This window comes from Hyaena hyaena, unplaced genomic scaffold (genome assembly GCF_003009895.1).
Source record: "Hyaena hyaena isolate Hyena2069 unplaced genomic scaffold, ASM300989v1 scaffold_102, whole genome shotgun sequence".
Lineage (NCBI taxonomy): Eukaryota > Metazoa > Chordata > Mammalia > Carnivora > Hyaenidae > Hyaena > Hyaena hyaena.
In genome coordinates this window covers 1,717,225-1,741,128 of record NW_024080734.1, presented here as the reverse complement: position 1 = coordinate 1,741,128, position 23,904 = coordinate 1,717,225, and the positions used below count along the sequence as shown (strand labels likewise).

Genomic DNA, 23,904 nt, shown 5'->3' with positions numbered 1-23,904 from the left:
GGAGGAGGAAGAGAGGTAGAAGTTGAGGGGGAGAAAAGAGGGCCTGGAAAGTGGGCGAAGCTGGCCTCACAGCTCTGTGGTTTATAGGTCGATGCCTGACCCCTGCAACGAGGCACAGTCTAGCCCCTCCTGGTGAGGGCCCTGGTTTTAAGCCATGTCTCCCCTCTGCAGTATCTTTTAACCAACCGCATGACTCTTCCCCCGAAAGTCACTCAGGCCCTTTGCCTCAACTTAGCACCTGAAGGTGTTGAAAACGCTCAGGTCACCACTCTTGCCGGGAATACTGGCTGTCACCCAGAGCTCCAGGGGAAAAGCCCAAGATGACAGACAAGCTCTCTACTTAACTCCTCAAAGCATAGCAGCAAGAGGAAGATTAGAATGCAAAGGTCATCACTGCCCTTTACTGAGTGGTCTTGGGTCAAATGCTTTCTCTGAATTTCAGTGTCAGTGGGGACAATAATAGATATGATAATAACAAGAGTTTCATCGCCACTTTACAGATTAGGAAGCTAAACTCAGAGAAGGTAGGTAACTTGCCAAAGGCGATCCAAGAAGCAAAAGAAAGAGCAAAGACTCCTACCCAACCTCTTCAACTCCAGAGCCCGAAGACTGACCTATCACACCGTATCTCACAGTGTTTTCATGCATTCATTGAACAAATGAATATGGAGTGTTTCCTGGGCACTGAGCATGGAGAGAGAAAGCTTTTGCCTGCTTTCAAGGATCTTCCAGCCTATTGAGTGAGACAGTAAGTAACCAATAATAATGGAGGCTGATCGTTGTTATAATAGATTTATTACAAACTGCGGGTCATATTAGGGCATTCAATGTAAGCCACTTTAACAAACAACCCCAGCCTCTTGATGGCCTAACAAGATATCCCATGGTGCAATGCTTCTGGTCCATGTAATCATTATGAAATCCAGGCCTCCTTGGAGACTTCTACTGGAATCCTCTACTGGATGTCAGCCAACAAGCAAGAGAGAGGCGTCATGGAGGACCGCGTGGAACATTTTATGGCCTGGCCCCAGAAATCACGTACCTCACTTGCCCATGTTCCATTGGCTAGAACCAGTCACACTGCCCCACTTAACTGCAGGGGAGGCTGGGATTTGAGAAGCCAGGATTGGTGATCCTCTAGCAGTTCTCTGCACTCCCTGGGGAAGACAAGGGAGAGAGTAACTGAGCCTATCTGATCAAGCGGAGAAGCTCCCAGAGGAAGTGAGGATTGAAGCGAGTTCCGCCGTGAGGCAGGCAGTGAAAGGGCATCAGGCAGAGAGAGCGGCATCCACAGAGCTGAGAGATCATCTGTCCCAAAGCACTTTGCAATGAATCCTATAAATCGAAGTTCTCATGACTGGGTCCTTTCCTAGAAGGAAAGGGAAGGAAGGTTCTTAGGTCAGCCTGCCCAGAGAAGCCTCTAAGCTAAGTGTCTGCGGGCAAGTGATTTATTAAAGAGCTGGGTTCAGTGAGAGATTGGGAGAAGGAAAATAGGGAGGGAAAGGAGCCAAGCCAGGATACAAACTAGGCAAAGGCTTAGCCTCAGCCTCAACCTAGCTCACGCAGCGAGACTTGGGAGCAGACCTTATCCCTGAGGTTGTGTGGACTGAGACACGGGAACTGGGCGTCTGTATCCAGGATCAGCCAGTCAGTGGCCAAGGATGCTCTGGTACAGAGCAAAGGGAGAATGTAAGTTCTTGGGCACAACCATCTCTCGGCATCTGGGTGAAGCCTCTCCAGTCAGGCCAGTAGGCACAGAAAACACAGAAGCCTGGGGAGGAGCTCAGAGAGACAGGAAAAGGGGACAGAGTCAGAGGCTGGGTGGGAGAAGCTGGACAGAGCAATGGCAGCGTTGGCTGCAGAGACAGAGTGGCACATCCCAGTAAGTACCAACGACCATACCCTTTGGGCCTCTCTAGCTGGAGGCAGGTAGAATTGAGGAAGCAATGTGGATTCTGAGTTCTAATCCTGACTTTGCCACTGGGTGAGGCTAAGTGTGTGGACAACCGTCTGAAGGCCACCCCTTCCTCTTATTTACAAATAAGAATGAAAACACTAACTTGAAGGGTTGTGCTGAAGATTAGAGGCAGAGCCGGGCGTACACAGTAGGCATTCCATAAATGCTGACTGCCCTTGCCATTTTGCTCCTTGAATCCACCACCCTGAGCCTCAGGTGATCTACAGCAGTTAGCTGCATGGGTTATGAGGGAAATATTTCGTCTGTGTCCCAGGACATGATCTGATTCCCACCCTCCTTAAGGTCCCAGAGGGAGGGGGAAGGGAAGGAGGGACCTACTGAAAGCCTCTGACCCACAAGGTGCTTTCCCACCCAGTGACTTCAAGATCCACCATTCTCACACTGTTAGAACTGGAAGGCAGCTTACAGATCACTCGGGCCATTATTTAACAGATGGGGAAACCAGGACCCAAAGAAAGGGAGGAATTTTCCCAAGGCTCCACAGCCCCTCAGATAGGACGGGCAAATAGATTGTACCTCACGTGCCAACTCTGGGTGATTGGTAGTGGCCTTGAGGACTGTAATAAGAGGTCTGGGTCTTGAGGTACCTGGGTGTCTCCATCGGTTGAATGTCCAACTCTTGATTTCAGCTCAGGTCACAATCTCATGATTCAAGAGTTGGAGCCCAGAGTCGGGCTCTGTGCTGATAGTGAAGAACCTGCTTGGGATTCTCTCTCCTTCTCTCTGCCCTTCTCCCACATCCACTCTCTCTCTCTCTCTCTCCCTTTGTCTCTCTCTCTTTCTCTCTCTCTCTCTCTCTCTCTCTGTCTCTCTAGATAAATAAATAAACTTAAAAAAGAGAGAGAGAGTTCTGGGTCTTTATCTGGGCTCAGTGGGAAAGACCACCAGCCTCCATTATGCTGCCATGGGTAGAGTTGAGTGTATACAGTAGGTATTGACAGTCTTACAAGAGAAGATGAAAAAATACACTGACTACGGTTTCAAAATAAGTCAAAATAAGTCAAAAAAGACTGAAGGAGACAAAAATCTGATGTCCAAAATTGTGAAATCCCTTAATAGAAGCTGCAGTGTAGCGACTGTAACTCTTTTTTATTCTTCTTCTTCTTTTTTAATGTTTATTTATTTTTGAGAGAGAGAGAGAAACAGAATGCAAGCTGGGGAGGGGCAGAGAGAGAGGGAGACACAGAATCCAAAGCAGGCTCCAGGCTCCGAGCTGTCAGCACAGAGCCTGACATGGGGCCTGAACTCAGAAACTGTGAGATCATGACCTGAGCCACCCAGGCGCCCCATGACTTTAACTCTTGATGGTAACCCTGGCATCCAGTAAGTGGCTCAAGGGTCCTGAGTCAGAGCAGACATTGGTTGTTCCTGTTTCCCATTCCTACTAGAGTCCTAGTCTCCTCTTGCAGAATTCCCTGCTCTCCCTGCACACGGTCTTTTGTATCTGTTCTAACCTGCCTCCCGCCCCACCCAGGCCTGGAATTTGAACCTTACACAGAGAGACACAGAGACTGCGACTGTGGGGGTTCATCCAGCGGTGGCTTGCCAACCAGCCCTTCAGACTCCGAATGACCAGACACCCCATCACACATCACTCTACCGCCTGTGTCTCCTGCTGGTCAGTAAGTTCCTTAAGAATGAGATTCTGTCTTGTTTGCTAATGTATTCCCTGAAGCCTAGCAAGGTCCCTGAACACAGCAGTCTTTAATCATTTTTGCTCTTCTGGAATAAATGCATGAATATGAGAAAATACACGAGTCCTGAACCAGAGGACAGGGTTTAAACACTAGCCCTGCTTCTCACTAGCCATGTAACGTGGGGCCATCCTGTTACCTCTCTGAACCTCAGTTTTCTCATCTTTAAAATGATCCAATTACACACACTTCCCAGGATTGTTGAGAGGTTTAAATGAGATAATGAGTGTGAGAGTGATTTATAAATTGTAAATAATATGCAGAGAGTAATTATACTCATATCCCCAAACTGAGGATCTTCCTTCGGTTGGTAACAGGCCAGGATAATCCAAATAAAAGTCCACCCTAGCAGATGATTAGGGTCATGATGAAGCAGGCATTGTCCTTGCCTCAAAACAGTTTGTGATTCAATGTCTGTGTCAAGTTGAAAGCCACAGAAAATTTAATTCAAAAATAAAGAGAATCTGTCGACTGAAGACACTGGAAAACTTTTGGGGCTAGCTTCAGGTAAGGTTTCATCAAGTAGCCTAAATGGTATCACTAAGGACCCAGTTTCTAAGCAGAAAGACTGTGGCCAAATATTGATTGGTGGCCCGGTGGCTGAGTACACAGTAAGAATATGGGACATTTTTGTTGAAAAGAAAAATTGCTCTTAATCTCACGTATGGGATAAACAGAAACTTAGATGATTCAGGAGTCAGGGATTTGGTTATATACAACAGAAACTAACTTAGGCAAAGGAAATTCATGGGAAGAACTGAGAGGGAGGCCAGAGAATAAGGCTTAGAAATGGGCAGGAATCAGTGAGTGGCAGGGCCAGCTCAGAAAGGGCCTTGTAAGCCCCAGCAAAGGATTCCAAGGTCAAGGGCAAAGCAACCGGAGAGCTACACGCTTCTATTCGCATTTTGGAAAAGTCCCCGTGGCCCCAGCCCACAGGAAAGATGGAAGAGAGAAAGAGTTAAAGAGGAGGCCAGAGGTGAGGCTGTTGCCATGCGAGGCAATAGGCGACAGAGGCCCAGGCTGGGCAGTGGTGCAGTAGCACCGAAGAGTGCAAGGACTTCAGAAATGGTAACAATGGGAAACCAATGGGACATGGAGGCTGGTTGGATGCAGCAAGAGTCAAGAGGTAGAAGCGCATTCAAAGACTGCAGCTGGGTAGGCAATGGCACCATTCACTGCAAGGGGGGACGTGAAGAGAAGACAGCTTCACCCCACTGGGTCTTGAGTCAGAAGAGGTACAGCCGGCACCATTTGTCCTGCAGAAGGCCAGGGCCAGGCAGCCTGCCCAGGGAACCGGCCAGAGAGGGATGGGCTCGAGAAGGATGCCTAGTTTGGTATCGGACGTCAGGGTAATTCCAAACTCTTTTGGGTACAGCGATGGGCCTCCAGAGCCAAGTTCTGGGACGCTCTCTGCCTCTGGCTTCCCGCCACGGGCATCATCTGCAGGGAATATTCAAAGATGTAAACATGATGATTTCATCAAGGTCCAAGTGTCAGGGGACACATGTGCAGGCGATGGCAGCCCATCAAACCGTGGAAATTCTGACCCGGGAGGTTCAGACACAACAATGTGGAGGCTTCCCTCCCCCACATCCCCTCTGGCCTGCGCCCAGTTCTCAAACATGGTTAATTAATGTAATGAATTATGACAAACGTGTATGGCGCCTCTGATTTGCTGACAGCTGATACAAACAGAGGCAGTGGCCAAGAATCCCAATGCGTACATTACACACACACACACACACACACACACACACACACATACACACCACAACTCCACCAAAAATAGCTTCCACCCAGTTTGTAATTCAGTGACTTTTCCATCTGTACTGGAACATGGCAAGAAGTGGCTGCTAACGCAAAGGGTGAAGGGAAAAGTTGGAAATATGTTGCTCCCTATTTTCCACATTGTAAAGCCTTCCTTCTCCTCACCACTACCTCTCTTGTGACATACGTTCATTGGTTACTTTAGCCAACCCTGTATTCCATGAAGGAAGAGAACCACATTGACAGAGGACCTACTATGTGCCAAGGGTTTTATAAACTAGGTCAGAACTCCTTTGGTTGTAAGCAATAGCATTCCAGTGGAATCATCTTAGAGTAAAACAAAAGAGGGTGAGATGTAGAAAGGACTTTGAAATATCTCATATAATCAAACAAAAATATAATATTCAAACCATAAGAAAGACAGAGAAATGGCAAGAGCCATTGACTCAAACCCAGTGACTCAAACCCCCCCACCAGAGCTGATAGCACACCCTATTTGCCCCTCCCCCTCTCTCTTCTCTATCCCTATCCTTCTATCTTACAGCCAGTTCTCATTTTTCATGGATTCTCTATTTGTGATTTCACTTACTTGCTAAAATGTATTTGTAACCTCCACATCAATATTTGTAGCATTTGCATGGTCATTCATGGCCATGTGCAGAGTAGTAAAAATTTTGAGTCACCCAATATACACATTCCCAACTTAGGCTAAACAAAGTGACCCTCTGTGTTCTTATTTCAGCTCTCAGAAGGTGAACAAGTATCTTTTTTGTTGTTGTCTAGTCAGTGCCCCATTTTTCTCATTTTAGTGCTTTCTGGTGGTGATTTCATTGTTGAAAGTGGTCCCCAACCGTAGTTCTGAAGGGCTGCCTATCCGTACTAAGAGCAGGAAGGCTGGGCTATACCTTGTGGAGAAAACGTGTATTATCTGAGTTTCGCTCAAGCATGAGTTATAGCTGCTGGCCATATAGCCACAGTGTAATGTTAATGGATCAACAATGTATATTAAATAAGGTGTCTTTAACCAAAACACAAATAAAACAAGGTTATTTATTGATGAGTTAATGAAAATGTCATGACCAGGGGCTCACAGGAACCTTGCCCTCTATTTCCCCTAGGAGCAATGGTTCAGCAGTCACTAATTCAGTTTGTGGCCAATTTATAGGACATAACTACCATGAATAATGAGAATCGACTCAGTCTGCTCTTTTCCCTTTTCTTTGCCTGCCTCTGTCTCTCCAGGTCGATGTCGTTGGCAGGGTAAGGGGCGGGCCAACAGCCCCCAAGCCTCGTGTTTCATAGCATCTGCCACTAGAGTGGGGGTTTTCATGGTTGGGAAAAGCCTCACTGATTGAATACAGTGGGAGTAGGGAAGGTCATGTAAGTGTATGGTGTCTCCCGGAGAAACTGCATAAAGCAGAGAAACAGTAGTTCCTACAAAAACAGAAGTCTGTTCTCATACAATTGACAAAAAGACCAAGCAGACAAACATCACACACACGTGCGCGCGCACATTATTTCATTTGCATTGCACGAGTTTTACCATAGCCACACGCCACTTACAACATTACCAACTAGTTTTCCTCAAATTAACGCTTTTTCTTTTCTTAAATACATGCTAAAGGAAATTTTATATTTCTGCTATACATAGCAATTGATCATCAAAATAAACTCATAACTTACGAACATTGTGAGTTATGAGTGGCATGAGCTAGTTATGAACTAATGTTCACCCATGATGCTCGCCGCAGCCCAGCTAAAACCCTCTGCCCTGACACCTATCACATGTTTAGGGTCATAGGTTTATGTTTGCATCTCTGTCCCTGGGCCAAGAGCTCTGTTCAGCAGGGATCGTATCTTGTTCACCTCAGCCCAGCTCAGAGCCTGATACAGAGTGAACACTTGACACACTTCATATAGCGAGGCTAAGATGGTTGCTACCTGCATCTCCCTCTCAGGTACATTTGGAGAGGATCCTGGATGAAGAGAACCCCCTCAGGGGAATGGAAGGACAGAGGGACACAGAGTGGGGACCTGGGGTATTACCTAACATGGCCAAACCCTATAGGACCTCATCTCCGAGAACTAGGACTTCCATACGTTTACGATGTACATTTCTTGTTTTTTTGGCATCTTTGTCCATATGCCTTCCCTGAAATGCTCTTTCCCTCTCTTCAGGACACATTCTTCAAATTCTCCCCCCTCTTCTGTATCAGTTGGGAAGCTTTCAGCAACCCACTGAAAGCGACTTAAATACAAGAACACTTTGTTGTCTCGGACAATGAGAAGTCTCCAGGAAGGCCCCACGTGGCTGAATTCAGCAGCTGTATGATGGCGTCAAGGATCCAAGTTTCTTCCATCACTTCACTCTTCCATCCTCACTACAGCAGGTAGTTGTCCTCAGGGTTGCAAGATGGCTACAACAGCTCTAGCTACCACACCCTCACCCAAAATCCAGACTCAAAAAAGGGCCATGACTTCCTTATGACGTATGCTTACAAGAGTTAAGAAACTTCCCTAGAAACATGGCCCACCACTACCTCCCACATACTTCCCCTCGTAGCCCATTGGCCAGACTATAGTCACATGCCCCTTATGAAGCCAATCAATTGGGAAAGGAAATGCAATTCGTATGATTGGCCTTGATGACTTAAGACTCCCCCCATCGGCCGAGGATGGAGACAACACAAGGTTTCTCTGAAGTACATGACCCCACAGGGGAAGGGGGGTTCCCAAATCCAAATCTGCATTCTATAGTGAGAAGTCTGCCACATTCTTCTGAAAGAAGAATGGCACCTTTCGGGTCACTTGGATAAAAACCCTCTTTGGTTCACAGAAGCCTTAAGTCTAAACGGTTCAAATGTTTCCAGTCTTTTCTCCCTCCCTAGCCTCTTCTGCACAAAGACCACTCCTCCCCATTCAGCTCCTTCATTTAGATTTGTTGAATTACTTCGCCCTCATCACACTGCAGTAGATTTCGTGATTTATGTGTTTATAGGTCTGTCTTAGTCACCGGGCTGTGAGATCCTTCTGGGTCGGGTCTGAATTGTACTGGGATCTAAGAGCCTGACCCGCCTAATGCCTCCTGATGGGTAACCAGTAGCTACAGTGAATTTACTGAATTCAATTATGAGGGCGAAGAGAAGGGGTAAGAAGAGGGAGAGAGAAGCAAGGAGGAAGGAGAGAAGAGGCAAAGCAGTCAATAAAATACAGGCTTTGGCAGCAGACAAAACAGAGGATGCCTGAAGAGCCAAATCACTAACTGGGATGGAGATTCTATTGTGGGAAAGAATCATTTGTTAGCTTAAATAAACCCTTTTACCTCAATTACGTGTGCTAGAATACAAAGTATTGACTCAGCCTGGGGAGGAAAGCAGAAGTTCAAACCCACCACCACTTCATTAGCAGGCACTAATTGCCCCCAGGCTTAGGTCAAAGGTTATGACAGGATTAAAATTGACAGTGAAAACAAAAGCAAAGCCTTGACTCCTGAATTAGCTAATTGCTCCTCTCTTCTTCCTTTACCTAGGCTTTTAATGGACGTGCTCTCTCGTGGCTGGCTGGCCGGTCCCTCTACCCAACAAAGCCACTACTTGCAAAACTCCCCTTGGTAACCTGAACCCTCATTACGCTCAGGCCCCACCCCAGACTGTCTGGAGGTACAGAAAGCAAGTGCTGGAATGTACTGGAGATTGGGGGGAGGAAGGGAGTTGAAGCAACGTGGCAGAGAATCTGTCTTCAAAACCACGGCATTAGATGAGCACCCACTATGTTCCCCCGGGGCACTGTGCTTCATAGGAACCATTTCCTGTCACTCTCGGTAAGCCCTGAGTGTCTCCACCAAAATGAACACAGGCTCTGAGAGAAATAGCTGATCCCTGGGTGGGGGTGGGAAATGTACAAGACAAACTGGGGACATCTTGTCACACCAGGAAGCAAAGAAGCCATCAGAATATAGGGCAATAGAACACGAGAGCCACCAGAAGGAGCCCTCTTTGGCCAAAGGTGGAAGAACTTGACCTTCAGAAAGAATAATGACGGCTATAGATCGAGGGACATTAAATAAGTTATTTTTTAATGTTTATTTATCTATTTTGAGAGAGAAAGCATGAGCAGGGGAGAGGCGGAGAGGGAGAGAGAGAGAGAGAGAGAGAGAGAGAGAATAAGCGCAGAGCCTGATGCAGGGCTTGAACTCACGAACAGTGAGATCATGACCTGAGTTGAAATCAAGAGTCAGATACTTGGGGCATCTAGGTGGCTCTGTCGGCTAAGTATGCGACTTCAGCTCAGGTCATGATGTCAAGGTTCTTGAGTTTGAGCCCCACAGCATCAGGCTCTCTGCTGTCAGCAGAGAGTCTGCTCCTCTGTCTCCTTCTCTCTCCGCCCCTCCCTGCCTACATGCACGTTCTCTCTCTCTCTCAAAACTAAATTTAAAAAATTAAATTAAAAAAATGGAGTGGCTGGGTGGCTCAGTTGACTTCGACTCAGGTCATAGTCTCACAGTTTGTGAGTTCGAGCCCCTCATCCGGCTCTGTGCAGTCAGCTTAGAGCCTGGAGCCTTCTTCGAATTCTGTGTCTCCCTCTCTCTCTGTCCCTCCCCTGCTCACTCTCTCTCTCTCTCAAAAATTAATATATATAGTTATATATATATATATATAAAGTGTCAGATGTTTCACCGACTGAGCCACCCAGGCGTCCCCTAAATAAGCTTTTATTTTATTTTTTTTTTTTACAAATAGTTTATTGTCAAATTAGTTTCTACATAACACTCAGTGCTCATCCCCAAAGTGCCCTCCTTCATGCCCATCCCCCCCTCCCCCCCACATCCATCAGTCCTCAGTTTTTGTCAGCATTCAAGAGTCTCTCATGGTTTGCCTCTCTCCCTTTCCCCCACCATTTCCGCCCTTCTTCTCCCCCTTGGTCCTCCGTCAAGTTCCTCCTAATCCTCCTATACGTGCAAACATATGGTATTTGTCCTTCTCTGCCTGACTTATTTCGCTCAGCATAACACCCTCAAGGTCCATCCATGTTGCTACACATGGCCAGATTTCATTGTTTCTCATTGCCATGTAGTATTCCATGGTATAGATAAACCACATCTTCTTGATCCATTCGTCTGTTGATGGACACTTAGGCTCTTTCCATGTTTTAGCTATTGTGGAGAGTGCTGCTATGAACATTGGGGTACACGTGCTCCTATGCCTCAGCACTAAATAAGCTTTTAATAATTCCCATGGTGATACTAAAAATTGCAGTTATCCTTGAAGGACACCAGTTAACTATTTATTCTGAAAAGCAGTAAAATAGAGAAAGAATCAACAATCAAGCACCTGTATGAATTTCTGTATGAAATTAAGCCTCTTGGAAGAACTGATGAGTTGATGGAGGAAAGTTCTTAGTTCATAGAAGAACCCCAGTTAATAAACACAGCAGAAACGAGAGAATTAGAACATCATTATCTTGCTACCCTCCAGCAAGAAAGAATCTAGGCCAAGTTTCCTCAGCCTCACCACAATTGACGTTTGGAGCCAGATAATCCTTTGCCGTGGGCCCTGTCCTGTACATTGTGAGGCGTACATGCTTATTCCGCAGCACTCCTGGCTCTAGATACTCACTAGATGCCAGTAACAGAGCCCTGGCTGTGACAATTGAGTGTCTCTGCACACGACCAAGTGTCTGGGAGACAGAGCCACCCTGATTGGGAACCACTGACTCAGGCCGTGACGCTCAATGGCTGCTAAAACTACAGGGTGATGTCTAGGAGGAACGGAACCACGCCTGACTCTTTAGAGCCTCCAGGGGTACTTGCAGAAGGGGGGGTGCCCACCACAGTCACCGGTGTCCATCAGCTTGGGTCCCCGGCCTCCCCAACAAAACAAAAACCCAAGGTGAGTCTTGCAGCAACATCCCTGGGATTTTGCTCACCAAGTTGCCACTCCTATATTGAAATCATAAATCCTCTCCTGGCCCCTTTCTGTATTTTTCTGCCGGCTGTCCTCTCTCCAGCCAGGTTTTTGTACCTCCTGCTTCTTCTTCTACCTAGGATGCTTACTCCTAACACCCCCTTCTATTCCTGCCAACACCTTCTCATTCTTCAAGTCTCAGCTTCCATGACTCTTCCTCCAGGAAGCCTTCTCTGACTCTCCTTTTTTTTTTTTTTTAATTTTTTTTTAATGTTTTATTTATTTCTAGGAGAGAGACAGCATGAGTAGGGGAGGGTCAGAGAGAGAGGGAGTCACAGACTCTGAAACAGGCTCCAGGCTCTGAGCTGGCAGTCAGCACAGAGCCCGACGCGGGGCTCGAACCCACGAACCGCGAGATCATGACCTAAGCGAAAGTCGGAAGCTTAACCAACTAAGCCACCCAGGCGCCCCTCTGACTCTCCTTTTGTACTCTGCTCGCCCATTGTGTCACTTGTCATAGTGTGTGGTCGATGTGAATGGTCTGTCCCTCCCAGTAATACTTGCGGGGGCAGAGACCCTGCTTTATCCTGATTCATTGCTTTATCTCCAAGGAACCCAGTGTAGAGTGGGCACTCAGACAGTGCTGCAAGAAGGAAGGAGGGAGAGAGGCATGACCTTGCGCTATGTTAGTGCTGGTGTGTGCACTTGGCTGAGCATCAGAATGTGACGGTTCACACATGTGCAGATCAGGGTGCGCGTGAACACAGATGCACGTGTGCAGTTCAGGAGGGCCACACACAAATGGGAGTGGCCTACAAAAGCCACAGCCTTGACTATCTTTCTTCTCTCCCCTCCCAGCTGCACCTCCCACCACTGCGTGTCACGTTTCCTAGCTCCTGCCGCACCTTCCTGGGTGTTTGTTCCTTTCTGCCTTTGCACTACTGTTCCTTCTGCCTGGGCTGCCCTTCCCTGTTTTGCAGTCAAACCTCCATTCAGATTGTCAGAGTATCCTGACCCCTCACCCTTACCCAGTTCATCCCCTTGTCCTCTGGACCTCCATCTACACACCCTTCTCTTGCTTGCTGCGTTAGAATCTACCTGTTCGCAGCATTCAGCTGTGAGCTCCCCAAGGTCTACCTCTTGGGGCACCTGCAAGGGACTATGTTGTGGCATCTCTGGGCTCCCAGCGGCAGAAGATAGGCAAGCAGGCCAGTGTTTCAGATTGAGAGTGCACTGTCTGTGCACGGGTGTAGAGTGTACAGACGCATGGATTACTCTAGAACGGGGTCTTCACATTTTTTTTTTACTCATAACCCCTTTAGTAATTTTGAAAACTAGATCTTTTCAGTAGAATCCATGCCATGCACAATTAAATTCATCTACATTGAATAAAAATGCACTGAGAATGAATAAATGAACAAGCAACAGCAAGTAAGAGATTTACACCCAAGGAAAACATAAATGTGGATTTACAGTAGCTAGTAATCTTCCCGCAAAAGTTAAGTAAAAGTATTTCTCCTACGAGTCTGAATTGGTGTTCAAGAATATGTGAAACACTGACTTCCATCGAGACAAGATATTTTACTCAAAGGTGACCTGCAGGAAGTAAGTTTAGGACATTTCACCTACTCCTATTTGAAATTAGGCAAAAATACTCCACAGAGACAAGGACCAAGGAAAGAATGGATGAGGAACCCTAGGCTCTTTCTCATCACTGAGAATAGCAGCAACAGTAGGGATGCACTTGGCCTACACTTTTATTTCCCAGAATGCTTTTTCCAAATTATGAATGTTGTCATTCTAAGATGGTTTGGTAGACAGATAGGTAAATAGGCAGATACGTGGACAGATGGGTGGATGGATAGACAGAGAGATGGACAGACAGATAGATGGGCAGATGGAACTTATCTACGAGTTTGTGTTCCCTGAATAAGTTACTTCCACTACCAACATTTCTTTTGCTTTCACAAGACACTCCTTAGTCATGAGTGAATTCCAGAACAACATTTGTGGGATCAAGGAGGCAAAGTAATTAAAGAAAAATCGCCAATACACCCTGCTGTGCAATGTACCCAAATTCAGAATAACCCACCATGAACCAAGACAAAATCCACAATTTGCCCTGTTACAAAATAGATCAACATTGAGGCAGAGTATGAGGGAGAGTATGCCACGGATCCGTGGCACTATGATCAAAAGGAGGGAGCTCCCCACACTCTCATCCCTTCATTCCATGACATGAGCTGAGATCAAGAGTTGGACTCTTCAAAGACGTGCACCTTCTGCTAAAGTGGAGGAGGGACTTTGTAGAAAGGGTGGTGGGCAGAGGAGACTGCCGACCACAGGAACATTCTCCAGCAGGTCAATTTGGGGAAAGGGACTCAGGAAAGTTGAGCATCTGTACATCGATTCCCACAAGATGATTGTACCATGGACCTCTGGGAAAGCCAGCCCTCGTATAGCCTGGAGTGTATGGGTCCCCAGTCTGAAGTCCTGAATGGGAATACATAGTATATGGTGATGGTGGGGAGAATGAAAGCCAAGGAAGGGGCAAACCGATGGTCCTTAAAACTCCAGCCCAGCAGCATCAGCATCCCCTGGGAACTTGCAAATACTTGGGCCCACCCCAAATCTCCTGATGTAGAACCTGCAGGGGTGAGGCTCATCGATCTGCATGGGAACCAGCCCTCCTGGGACTCTCTCTGATGCACACCCAACCGGGGAAGCACTGGAACATATTTGTCTTGCTTTTGCCCCTTGGCTTCTGGTAAGAACATTTCCATATTCCTTTGGGAAACCACCCCTTCCTTGTGGACCGGCCCATGCCTCCCTCACTCCAACTCTAGGAGCTGGTGCATGACGTACACCTGGTCACTTAAATGAATTTGTCCCTCTGATCACAGTGATTGGTTCAAAAATATGCAGGAGAGAGAACTGATCTGATGAGAGTCAGCCCCAGGACTTTTACTGGAGCCTTTAGGAAAGTATGTTTTCTTTCCTCTGAAGTTACGACGCCAGTCAGATATGAGCTTGGAGCTACAGGGAAGCCCTTCTGAAAATGAAGCCAGCACAGAAGAAGGCAGAGAGAGAAGACTACGCACTCGGATCCAGCTTTGCCTGAAGCCTGACGTCTGTTCATATTTCTGTTACACGGGCCAATATTCTTTCTCACTGGCTTAAGTCAGTTTTCATGTGTTTCTGTCACTCGCAACCAAAAATATCCAGAATAACACAGGGATAGAAACAGAGGGTTGGGAGGAATGCAGAGGTAAGATTCTAGAAAACAACAGACCTAGTTTCAAATCCTGGCTTCACTACTTAGGAACTGTGTGACTTTGAACAGGTCATTTTTCTGGTCCTCTATCTTTGTGTGAACCAAGGTGACCCTCCTTAGGGGCTGCTTGGGGGCATACTAATTGTCATGTGCAGGATTTGGGAAGTCAGATGACCTTGACCAGGTGACTTCTCTTCTCTGAGCCTCAGTTTCCTCACTGGTAGAAAGCAGATAAAAATAGCTCTCTCAGGCGATTGGGGTGAGAAATAAGAGAAGTGGGTAAAGTGCCCACACCCCGCTGGTGCCCAGTGGACGACATTTAGCCCTGCGTGGGCCAGGCAAATGAGACTTCAGTCTGTGACAGCCTTTAAAATCAGCCTGGGCCTCTGACCCAGCCCAGACGGTGACCCACGGCCAGCAGCCACAGACTGCTCAGCCTGGGAGGCTGGAGCATTGAAAGAGTGGCTTCTTCCGCAAGCAGAGGAGGTGGGCAGAAATTCTAGCAAGTGCTAATTAGGCCCAAGGAGCTCCCCTGAAGGAGAGGAGGAATGTCTGATTAACCACTGGCCTGCTCTGCAGGGGGCCACACACCCGGGCTACCTGCAGCCTTCCCTCCTGACCAGAGCTGGAAACCTCAGCCAGGAGGCCAGGCAGTTCTGGGACAGGACAGCCCAGGGTGAGCCTTGCCGACATCTGGTCCCAGCTCCCCGCCTAATGTTTGTAGCAGACCCACTACCTAATTGCATAGTTGGGGAGCAGCCCTCACATCTTTCGCACCTAATTCACCATTGTTTCTTTGGAAGCCCCACTCCTACGCCTGGGGAGGGAGGGCTCTGCCCAGTTTATGGGGCTTTCAAGCCCCGGGCACCCCAGGCCCGTCTGATTAGGCTCCAGCTGTGCAGGCAGCCAGGAGGCATCTCCACCCCCAACTTCCTGCACTCAGCCTGGGGCTTTGCCGCCTCCCCCTGCCCAGGCTCACCTGGGTTGGCAGGAACACCCCCAGATACAGCCTCTCCTGGTTGTCACGCTTCCCACGCACACAGGAGGGACACTTTGTCTCCCTTGCTCCAAGTTTTGGGGCTTTATTGCCCTCTGCACTCCCAACAAAGGGATGGAAGGAAACGGTGGGGAAGTGGGAAGGGAGAACAGGGAAGCCTGCGTTCAAATCTCATCTCTGTCACTTTCTACCATGGGACCTGGGGCCAATCACATTCTTTTATAGGCCTCAGTTTCCCCGCCAACAAAATAGGCCTCTTGACACTTATCTTGCCAAGTTCTTGTACCAATTGAATGAGATCACAGTAATAGCTAGGGCACCAAGTGCTCACTGTGCACCAGGAACCATCTCGACAGACAGATCATGAGTCCATCTAGATTAGGTGCCCCGTAAACATCACTTCCCTTTCCTTTGCCAGTGGTCGGGGGATGGGTGGCCATAGAGGGAGAAGACTGAATCCCAGCGGTGGGGCAGGTAGAGAAAGGACCATCATCCTCAAACCCACTTCTCTCCCTTTTGGGGGCCAGTCCCACTATTCCTGCATGCTGACCCCCTGAAATGCTGAAGTAAGTCCCCGTCTTTCCTCACCTCTGGCACTTGGTCACATGGAACCACTATGGGGTAAAGAGCAGAGAGGTAGGATCCGGGACCCAGAAACCTCAGCCCTTTCCTCCCTGCCCTCTGCTTCCTTGGGTCAGAGAAGCAGATTTGGGAAGGATGCTAAGAGGGACCTGGCTGGCCACTGAACTTGCCTTTGACTCTCTAGAAGAGCCTTCACTCATCTCTCTTTGCCATATTCCACTGTGTTTATTAACTGCTACCATTACTATTCATTGGTCATCTAATGGGCTCTGCCATGAACTCACTGGGTGCTCTGGAGCAAGTCGCTCTCTGTGTCTGTGTTGTGATGGTTTGCCCTCTAAAGCAATGGGGTTGAAAGGAATGGAGAGAAGACGGCAGGTAAAACACCAGCGCGGATGCCTTCCAGCTCTTACGGGGCTGGAATAATCCCCAACTATTTCCTCTGCTATCTCCTTTGAACATTACATTGGCCCTGGGAGGTGAAAACAGTTGGGCTGATGAGGGAATACTACTCAAGGTCACATAGCTGGCAAAGGGCCAAGCTGAGAATAAACTCAGGTCCCTTAGGTCCCAGATCCCTGTACCCTGTGACACTGACATCCTGGAAAGGATCCAGGGACCCGGGACTGTGGTATAAATCTGCCTCCGCCCTCTGGTGGGTTGGGAAATGATGAACGCCAAGACAGGAGTGGGGAGGCAGGAGGGAGGGGAAAGACTAAAACCCTGGACAGGTACCGAGAGCTCCAAGCTCTAGGAATCAGATAGACCTGGGCTCAAATCCCTGGTCCTTTATTAACTATCTGTGTGAGCTCAGGTAAGTGACGCCACTTCTCTGATCCTGCTCTGTAAAGTAAGGCTAAGAATGCCCACCCCAAAGACTGTGAGGTAGATTCAGTAAGATTGTTCTTGGTACATAATAGGTGCTCTGAAAAAGCTCCTTACTCAGCTGGTCTGTGACTTCCATCAAGTGAGCACCCTCAGACATTACCCGTGATTGGGAAATCTTTCCACCAGCCCCCTGTGCCTGTCATTAACATATCTCTCATTGCTCAGGATATATCCAGAAAGCTGCGTCTAGAGTAAACAGAAGCTGGGCCGACACCTTCCCCTCTAGATGGGCAGGAGATGAAAATAACCACTGGACCAATTGTTCCATGAGATGGAGCAAAGGCAGGGTGCTGGGTGTGGGAGACGCCAGCAGCCTGTGATGGGTGGGCGGAGCCAGCAGCAGAAGGCAGCCCAGGGTATGGTGAGAGCCCGGATTATGGCATCAGGCAGCCCCAGGCTGGAAACTGCCGACGTCCTCCGCACAGTACCCAGAGCAGCCCCTTGACCGTGTAAGGCACACAGCACGTGATTCCCCATCTCACTCTGAATAAAAGCCCGTCATGGGGCTCTTGGGTGCCTCCATCAGTTCCGCATCCCAGTCTTGATTTTGGCTCAGACCATGACCTCACGGTTTGGGGGCTCAAGGCCCACCTCGAGCTCTGTGCTGACAGCTCAGAGCCTGCTTCGGGTCCTCTCTCTCCATTCTCTCTGATGCCCCTGCTCATGCTCTCTCGCACACTCTCTCTCACTCTCTCTCTCAAAATAAATAAATAAACTTAAAAAACAAAAAAGCCCAAATCAAGGTCTGGCCCTCTCCAAAACTCTGCCTATTCTCCCCCATTCACTATGCTCTACCCCCCTGGCCCCTCCTTTTTTCACGACAGGCCTCCAAACCTTAGCACTCCCTGTTTCCTCTGCCCGGAATGCTCTTCCCCTCAGTGTCTGCCTGTGCCCCCCACTCCAGAGGTCTTCCCTGAGCACTCTATCTAAAATAGCATCCCCATCCCCTCTATCCCTTTGCCCTATTTTATGATATACCACTATCTGACATATTTTTATCTATTTGATTTATTGTTGACGTTCCCCAATGGAATGTAAATTCCATGAGGACAGAGGCTCTACTTAGTTCACTGCTGTATCTCTAGCCTCTGGAACAGCATCTGGCACAGAGTAAACTAAACACATTTCTTGGATGAATAAATAAATGACCGAATTCTGACTCCCCGATTTTCTACCTTGAATTGCTTTGAGCAGGTCATTTCACTTATCTGAAACTTCCAGTGCAAAAGATAGTGCACACCCATCTCATAGGGTTAATGTCTAAATTAAACAATAGGATATGAAAGGAACTGACACAGAGTAGGTGCTCAATAAATGACAACTACCATCACAATTATTATCACCAGGTGTCTCAGGCTCAGTCACCCACTCACTGAGGCCTTGGACACATTGATGGTCTCTCTGGACTTCAGTCCAGAGTAACCATCGCCCACACCAGGATGCCCAGGTGTGTAAAGTACCCAACAGGGCATCTGAGACACAGTAGGCATTCACCTGGTGGCAGCTACTGCAATCCTAGAGAAGGTAGGATTTGGACACCAGCCCCAGCGCTTTCTTATTCTGTGATCTTGAGGAAGCTGCTAAATGTTTCTGAGCCTCAGTCTCCTTCATCTATAAAATGGGTATAACGATAGTATCTTCCTCGCAGCTTGTCCTGAGGTTGCAATGAGATCGTGCACCTGAAAGGGCTTCACAAAGCCCTAAGGAAATGTGCTGTGACACACAGGACAGGACCCAGGGAGGGGGAGGGACCCTCATAATGCAGGGAGGAAGGACAGAACCAAGTGTTGTGCTTGGCCCGAGCTCTGACGTGTGTTGCAGAGGGAGCCGTTCAGGAGCCAAGCCTCGGTCCAGCCAGGAGCCCTTTGCCGAGAAGATGCTCCCGCCCCACTCTTTCCTTCTTCTCTGTAAGGCTCACGGGGGCTTCTCCTGGTCAGTTTTGGCAGGAGGCTTCAAGGAAGGCAGGTGACAGCAGCAGGACCCTACAGAAGGCACCTTCCTCCTCAGTCAACCTCCTGCCCAATCTGCTTCCTACTCCTGAGGCCAAGCCGGCTCCTCCCCTTCACCCTGGCCAGGCCCTGGGGAAGGAGACCTAGATGAAAGGGCCCCTGGAAGTTTTAGAGGCAGACAGACTCCTTACGCTCCAGTGCATGAGCCTCTAAGGAGAGGGACACCAGGTCTTCAGTGGACCTGGGCCCTGTGACTCCTCTGCCATCAGACACGGAACAGGGCCCCACCGCCTTGCTCAGCCTGTTCCTGGCAGAATCCAGACATGGGCTGCACAAACGACTCAAGCAATAACTCCTAGACTGCAAGCTCCATGATTTTTGTCTCTTTTGTCCTTTGATGAATTCCCAGTACCTAAAACAGTCCCTGGCACTCAGTAAGACCTTAATAAATAGACGTTGAATAAGTAGTTCCATCAATAAATGAATGAATGAAGCAATGAATCAGTGAATACCTGACGTTCTCTGCAGGCTGGAATTTTTCTGGTGTTATCTTTGATAAATGCCCAGTACACAGAATAACAGGAGGTACGGAGCAAATGTGTGTGACCCTATGACTGAATCAGTCATCCAATCAGTGACTCGTTAGAATGTAATCTCTCTGAAGGCGAGGATTTCCAGAAGTAAAGATCTCTTTGGCTAAGGCTGCATTCCCAGGGCCTAGAACAGTGCGTGGAAGCACGGTGGGGTGGGGATGGGGGAGTTGGCGGGAAAGGGGGGAGTGAATCAGCGAATGAATGAATGAGTGAGGTCCCAGCTCTCAGCACCAAGACCAAGAAGACTGAAACACAAAGGGGCCACTCTGTCTGAGCTCTGTATGTGCCCCTCCCACCCCCCACCACCACTCACCTCATGGTTTTTTAAATAATTTGTCGATTGTTTTTAATTGTTGAGGCAGTAATACTTGGTTCATGAAACTGCAATATACAGAGAGGTGAAATAAATAGCTTATATATATATAATATATATAATATAGCTGGTTTTAAAATATTCCCTTATCATTGGTGTACTAGGTCATGTGAGTCACGGAAGGTCCATAGCAGCATCCTCCAGAACTGCGAGCAATGCAGGGTCACTTGATTGGACGAGGCCGTCTGTCGTCGGAGGTCGAGGCGCCGAGAATTCCAAGGGGCACGCCTTCCCTGCGCGGTGTCTGAAGACAGCTTGCAGCAGACAATAAATAAATGACTGCAAACCAGAGAGCGATTTTTGTTGGAGATTGGGACAGGGAGAGGGGACTGGAAAAGAAGGGGAGTTTGGGGGTGGGTACTACTTTCTCTTTGTTTTTCTCTTTTTCTCTTTTTTTCTTTTTTTTGTTTTTGTTTTTGTTTTTGTTTTGCTTTCAGAACCTTTGGGAAAAAGGACTTTGGTTTCTCAAGAGTGTCGTTTTCCTCATTCAAATTCTCCTCTGGGGACGAGTTTAGAGTTGTCGGTTCCTAGAGAGAGCCAAGCACCTGTGCGTTGACAACAGTCCCTTTTCACGAGTCTTTTGTCACAGACGGGGTTTCAAGTCAACAGTAAAATCCTTATCGCTCCCCCTCCCCCAAGAGTTTTGGTTCAGTTTTTGTCTTCTTTTAAACACAATGTACAAAAATAGAGCTTCTTCCTAATTTTTCATGTAAAAATATTCCTCTGATGCAGTTCTTGTGAGTGTGAGTGTGGGCCTGGGAGCAGCCTGGGGGGCTGCAGTAGGGCCAGCCTAGCCTGGGTGTGTGGGGCGGATCCGCCGGGACCTCTTGGTCACCGTGGTGTACTTGAAGGGCTTCTGCAGCTCCGTCTGCCCCTTGGGGTAGCGTTTCATGAAGTGCACATCCTGTTGGTTCTCCCGGGTCTTGGGACCCTTCCGTGGCCGCCCCTTCTTGGTGAAGCCCACGTACCAGCCAGAGTATCTGGCGGACATCAGGGCTGTGTAGTTGTTCTCCAGGACCTTCTCAATGAATACACACTCCTTGCTGGTGCCATCAGGCTATAGGAGGCAAGAGAATAACGATGTGAGACAGGGAGGGTGGGTATGAAGGGCAGAGCTATGTGGACAGCGTACAGACAGGTGACTGAGGGTTGGCTCGGGAGAGTAGAGAGGGCCTGACCTAAGCTTTGTCCTCAGCAACTTTACTTCCTGGATCTGTGGAGTAGGCTCATCGTATTGACGCCTGCCTTCTTCTCTACCTGCCAATTAGGTAATAGATTCCCATCGTCATTCAGGAACCCATCCGTCTACCCTAGAGCCAAGGGTTTCCACCTCAACTCTACTAGTACAAGAGACCCAGACCTGGCCAATAAAACATTATTCCCAGGACTGGTGCAGAGTTGGGCATGTGGCATGAGTCATCCAATCAGAATGTTCCTAAGGACCCTTGTAGAAGCAATCCCCAAAAACATAGGCTGATTTAAACTTGAGGAAAATGTAAGGCTGAAGCGAAGGCAGCCATTTTACCACCAGGAGGAGAAACGCCATCTGACAACAAAGCCAATACAGAAAAAGTAAAACCAAGACAAAGAGAATGAGAGAAATCAAGTTCTGGTCACATCCTTTGGGCTCTGGACCAAGCAGCATCTGCAGCTCATTACCTCACTGTGATGTGGGCCAATAATGTCTCATTTCCTTTAAAGTAGTTGAGATTATGTTCTGTCACTTGCAACAGAAAGGAGTCCCTGCACATGTGCACAAAACCTGATATAAAGTCAGCTACTGAACTGCCACTCAACTCTACTGCAATATAGTTAAATTCAAATCCCATTTAATATGGGATATGGTGCATTTTAAATGTTTGGTGTGAAGAGGGGTGGGGATCTCTGAAACTAAGGGTTTTTGTATGGCCAAACCCCGAAGCCTATGCCTTTGGTTCTGAGATGGCAGGCTCCCAAGCAGATGTGTGAATTCCCTAGGAGACAAGGGATGCCAGACAAGGAGTACTAGATTTGGAGTCAGATGCTGCATCGACTCTAACACTTCCTTATGTGACCCCAGGCTAGTTAATTCCACTCTCTAGACCTCGGATTCGTCATCTTACCAAACAGGGACAGTGACCCCTGCATCACAGAAAATGTTGGGAGGAATGTAGCTTACAAAGGAGTCTCGTGCATAGCAGGAACCTGCTAAACTATTTCTGAAGAGCAGGTGGTTCTGATGGTTCTGGCCTCCCTCCCTGGATCGGATCTGGACAAAGGATGGTGGGAGGCAGGGCTTTGAACCTCCCCTCCCCCGCCTGCCCGGGGACAGCCGAACTGCTCCATGTAGAAGAGTGGGAAGCACACAGAGGTAGAAGGCCTGAATTGGCAGCACTTGAGTTTCCAACTAACGTCTCCAAATTTAGGCCAGGCCCACTCCTCGTTACGGACGGACACCCGGCCAAGTCGGAAGCCCGGCGGTCTGGCTGTGCGTGGAGACTGAGGTGCGAGTTCCAGCCTTTTGTTTGAAGTGGAAACCAGGCTGGAGCTTCCAGGAACGTTCACCTTTGAGTGGAGGGCAGGCTTGGGTCCTGCAGACAAAGTGCTGAACTTTGCAGAAAGGGACAGGCAGGGTAAGAAAACATTGTCTGGAGGCTGAGATCTTTCAAGGAGGCTGCGGAGGTGGCAGGGGGTGGGACTGGAAGGCACATAGGCCCCAAAAGACAGTGCGTGTTGGGCAGCACGGTGTAGGGGTGAGCAGTGAGGGACTCTTGTGAGGGGAGCAGGGCATGTGCGCAAGGCAGAGGGGAGGGGTCTCTGGGCCCCCCATGGATGATTCTGGAAGCTGCCTATCCTACCTACCTGGGCCCAGGTCCTCTGGCCAGTCTCCGTGGAACAGTCAGAGAAAACTGAACAAAGCCTTGTCCCATGCTGTTTCCCCACCCTGGAGTGCCTGCCACTGCCTGGAAGACCACTTTCATCCTTCAAGGTTGCGCTCAGTAACCACTTCCTCCGGGAAGCTTTCCTTCACTGCCTTCTATCTCCCTGGGTATTTCCTCTTCTTCCTTTAAGACTCCATTCAAGCATCCAGAGTGATTGGATTCTGTGCTCCATCTTCTCCCTTGGCACCCATTCCTCCTCCCACCCCCCAACAGGGCAATTCCTTATCTGCCTGCCTTCTCACTAGCCAAGGGCTTGAGCAGGTCACGACCACTCATCAGCTGCCCTCAGGGCTCAGCACAGGTCCGGGCGCCCAGAGCATTTGTGGTTGAGCGAACGAAGGGTTCTGGGATAGAAATGGTGGCGGTGACCCACCAACAGGCTTTCCTCTGAAAGAAAGTAGGCTCTGCTTCCTGGATCCCTCACTAATGTCCCAGAGACAGTCGTGAGCTACGACAGGCCCTTCTGGGGGTGTGCTAAGAAGGGGACACAGCAAGCAGAGGGCCAAAGTCTCTGCTTGACCCACTTGGTCTCCCTACTCATTCATTCGCTCACGCATTCAGCGTTTATCAATGGTCAATTATAGGCCAGACATTTCCACATGCATTATTTCATTGAGTCCTCTCAACTTGCTGACGTAGATGCTCTCTCCGCGGGAAGAAAACAGAGTTCAAAGAGGGCAAAAGGGTTTGCCCAAGGTCATGGGGCTTGCAAGAGGCAGAGCCGGGTTTTAACCTGCATGTGCCACCGTGGCTCATTTCTCCTCTGTCCAGAGAGGTGCATGAGGAGAAAGGCCGTAGAAGAGTGGGAGCGGACTGTCAAGGCACCTCACCTCCCCAAGGCCCACGCAAGGTCCTGGACGTGCAAGGAGCTAGCACAGTGCCTGGCACGTGTGTTTGTATGTGTTTGGGGCTACTTATGAGAGCTGAAATTCCCAGCACCCGAGAGCCCGGGAGCCCCTCATGAGGAGCCATGGCACCGGTGACA

The 23,904-nt window shown here is 48.6% G+C and overlaps 1 protein-coding gene and 1 long non-coding RNA gene across 2 annotated transcripts in view; one reads left to right on the top strand and one right to left on the bottom strand.

The window, feature by feature from the left end:
• The first annotated feature begins 3,512 nt into the window (after positions 1-3,512).
• LOC120234088 lies at positions 3,513-9,089 on the top strand. The gene is made up of 3 exons (XR_005528982.1): positions 3,513-3,596; positions 7,618-7,829; positions 8,969-9,089. It is a non-coding gene; the product is annotated as an uncharacterized LOC120234088 (long non-coding RNA).
• Positions 9,090-19,966: 10,877 nt separating this feature from the next.
• FGF18 (fibroblast growth factor 18) overlaps positions 19,967-23,904 on the bottom strand; it is a 32,257-nt gene continuing 28,319 nt past the window's right edge. Inside the window, exon 5 of the mRNA XM_039235741.1 lies at positions 19,967-21,055. Coding sequence (XP_039091672.1) covers positions 20,789-21,055 — 267 coding nt within the window. The 3' untranslated portion in view covers positions 19,967-20,788. The remainder of the gene's footprint in view (positions 21,056-23,904) is intronic.